The following is a 3,653-nucleotide window of genomic DNA, read 5'->3' as shown; positions in this document are numbered from 1 at the left end:
CTTTGCCTTTATTGAACTTAGTTTTTATAGTATTTTAGAACCTCCAATTTATTAAGCAAAATGGATTTTTCTTTATAAGCAAGCCCAAGATATATCTACCTATTGGAAGAACTGAAAAATTGACTGAGACAAAAAATTTTGTTTTTGTAATTTATTAGAATTTGATTTTCAGTATAAGTATTGTTCATACCCACCAGCAAGCTTATATAATATTTAAATATTATATTTTTAATATTTACTACAGTCGTAATGCAGTCAAGCAAAAATTAAGTTAAGCATTAAATTTTCAAATTGAATGAAATTATCAAGTAGAGGACAATATTTTGTATCCATTTATTTTTTTTAAACAAATAGTGAGCTATGTTTAAGACATTTAGGAACGTGAAAAAAGTGTCTCTTTACTCTTCAAATTTTTTTATTATTTTGCTAGTTAATGTATTAAGTAATTTGATATATTTTTAAGCATTTTGTGTTTCACTGAAAATATAATTAAAAGTAACTAAAAAGAAAATGTTTATGAATATGCAGCTAAGCATTTGTAGATAGGAAACAATGCTTAGTGAGAGAAAGCTTCCAAATTCGTCTATATTTTAATACAGCATGTTCTGCCCCATATAATGCAATTTTAATGAAGACTGGGTAATAAGGATAAATTTTAAGTAGCGCTAATAAACTTTTTCTTTTGAAAAAAAAGTTTTGTTTGTTTTAAATATTTTTTTTATTTATACTTTTTCTTCGATTTTGTATAAGGTTAAATGCTTTTTTTAAGCACACTATTAAATAAATACTATTGGTGAAACAGTTTTTTTTCATTTTACTTTTTATTCTGCATTACATACACATATTTTGTAAGTAATTATCTTTCAACTATCAAACATTCAAAGCAATTCAACAAAACATTATAATTATAAGCAATGAAAGAACATTTAACAATAAAAAAAAACATAATAAAAACATTTTTGTAACATAATTCATTCATTTTTGCAAAAAAAAAAAAAAAAAAAAAAACATTTGGACTAGAATTTTTTGTATGCAATACTAAAAATAAACTTCATTTAATAGTATAGCAATTTAATAATTTTTAGTTTTAATGTAGTAGTAAAATAAGTTTTCATTCCTAGTAAGTATTTTGTTTTAAGATTAAAGTTTGATTTTAATACATGATTTATGTATCAGGTGCCAAATCAAAACTGGCAAAATATTTTAAATGTGTTGTTTCAACAAAGTGGTTTTGAATTTATCATAACAAAGAAAAAACTAAAAAAATATTAACAATTTTTTATAAAATGTGTCTATTATAATTTATATATGTATATATACATTTAAACAACTTGAAAAAAAAAAGACTTACTTGACATATATTGATATCTCTAAGTATAACGTTTTGAGGTTTTAGATATGTTTTTCACGAATGAGTTCATAGGAAAAATATTTATTTGAATTGAAATAATTCAATATATGCATTGCTGTCAAAAATATTAAGCTATATGATTTTTCTTTCTTTCTTATACATGAAGTCAATTTTTCTAAAATATTGTAATGTGAAAAGCCTAAAAGTTTTAAGACAATATGTGAATTTTATAAGAATTATGAACGGCATGTATGCATAAAGTGACATACTATGAAGATAATTATCTTATTTCTTTTCAAAACGATAAGATGAAATTAATACTGCGTTCTACATCGCAATAACACTGTAACAGAGATCTTATGTGTATTATTTATATAAAATTGTTTCATGCAGACATTTATTAAAAATGCTTAAGTTTTTGACTAATATTTTTAAGTTTTCTTTTAATTAGATATTGCAAGATTTTCGTATATTATGAAGACAAATATATACATCATCAAGTATAATTGTATTGCTATTAGAGAATACTAACTGACTAATAGAATTATGCACTTGTAAACTACAAGAAAATGTGTATTCCCAATTTTTAATTACAAAGTCTAACAACGTTTTTGCACAGCAATGCATATTTTACTAGACTAGCTTAATGGATACAGTTAGTGTAACAATAGTAATAATTTTAATTTTTCATGTTTTACAATATTTTTATACTAATCCATTTGGGATTTGCATCTAGAAATTGTTATTAAAAACTGGCATCGAGTAAAAAACGATATTAAAGGAAATGTATAAAACATTAAAGTTTAATTATTTTTAGAAAAATACTGTCAATATTTTAAACACAGAACTGGCGCAATGCTACCAATCAGTCAAGAAGTTGTATCACACAAATCACGAGATCTCCAACTCCATTCAGAAGTTTTTTAGACATGGACTTTTTCTTCCTATCACTTTTTACTGGTTGAATAGAATTGGAAGATGAGACACCCAGTTCTGAGCTATTGCTAACTAGTTCTGAACGAGGAGATGAAATTGGTAGTAGACTGTGACATTTCTCGCGTTTCACAGATATTTTCCAACCACTCCATCGATCTGGCAGTGAACTGTCTGGAACAGGGGTACCATCATTAGTTAGACGAGATAGCAGAATTTCTTTGTCTTCTTTGCTCAGAACACCTTGACTAACAGGGCCACGAAGAAATTCTTCAGAAGTCATCGTAAGATAGCGGACTAGAAAGAGGGCTTTTCCAAGTACAGAGCATTTGTTTTCTGCAGTGAGTTCTTTTCTTTGTTTCTTGCACGCTCTGCAAGCCCATCTCATCACTGAATCAAAAACCACAGCTTCAGAGCTCACTTCCAAAGAGTCTCTTTTTATAATTTCAACCATGAGTTCGTGTTCTAAAGTTTCAAAAAGTTCGCTTTGGAGGATATCGTCTGCGTGTCTGTCTACAATAAGCAAACACTTGAAAACGAGTTCGTTTCTTTCGTTGTCGTTGTCATGACAGTCATCTTGAGAAGTCTCATCATCTGATTGGTTAGATGAGAGTAAGGCAGGATGATGAATATTTGGATACAGAAGATGGCTAAGCACAACTAGAACATTAGTAGTGTTAACGTTTTTTGAAACATAATGGAGGCAATGGGAAGTCAATATTGGAAGATGATACACTCGGCATGGATATAGGAGGCGTAGAGTTGTATCCATATTTGATAATGCTACTTGACCAGTATAAATGTACCTAAGCAAAAAAATAAAGGTTTTAATCGATATTCATAAAATCAAGACTAAAAGATTTTAGGGTATCGTATCATGGGTAGTTGGAAAACAAATATTTTAATCAAAAATGAGAGTTCAACTATGAAATGGTAAATCTATTCGATAGAAAATATGAAACAACTGATTAAATGGAGGAGTTTCATGGTAAAGGAGAATCATCTGGCAAATTTTTATCCGCAATTAAGTAGGAAAATATATTTAAACTAAAAACAAAATTAGAGGTGTCTCGAGAAATATTTTATTTCTTCTTCAGATTTAGCTAGTTTCGAAGTCGAATAACTTGTTAATAAAGCAAATTCTTGCAGTGTTTTTTAAAATATTTCCCTCAGTTATGCATTTACATTTTTATTGTACATATATTCGTATTTAGTAGCTGTTATATCTTGCATTATATGTTTTGAGCATTACGTAGTTTTCGCAAACTTTATTTACCTCAAATGTCATACATTTGATTGAGATGAGAGGGTTTATAACTACTACTACTATATAAAATTTCTTTATATAGCTAGGCTCATTTAATATTTT

General features: G+C 27.5%; 1 protein-coding gene across 7 annotated transcripts in view; it reads right to left on the bottom strand.

Annotated features, from left to right (window-relative positions):
• Positions 1-802: 802 nt before the first annotated feature.
• The window catches only part of LOC107437917 (BTB/POZ domain-containing protein 6), a 103,490-nt gene continuing 100,639 nt past the window's right edge, over positions 803-3,653 (bottom strand). For all 7 annotated transcript variants that reach the window (XM_016050058.3, XM_071177555.1, XM_071177554.1 and 4 more), the window contains exon 4: positions 803-3,090. In XM_016050058.3, the coding sequence (XP_015905544.1) occupies positions 2,217-3,090 (874 nt within the window). In that variant the 3' untranslated portion in view covers positions 803-2,216. The remainder of the gene's footprint in view (positions 3,091-3,653) is intronic.

This window comes from Parasteatoda tepidariorum, chromosome 2 (genome assembly GCF_043381705.1).
Source record: "Parasteatoda tepidariorum isolate YZ-2023 chromosome 2, CAS_Ptep_4.0, whole genome shotgun sequence".
Classification (NCBI taxonomy): domain Eukaryota; kingdom Metazoa; phylum Arthropoda; class Arachnida; order Araneae; family Theridiidae; genus Parasteatoda; species Parasteatoda tepidariorum.
Note: the sequence above shows the minus strand (reverse complement) of the source record. Positions and strands in the feature narration are given on the sequence as shown.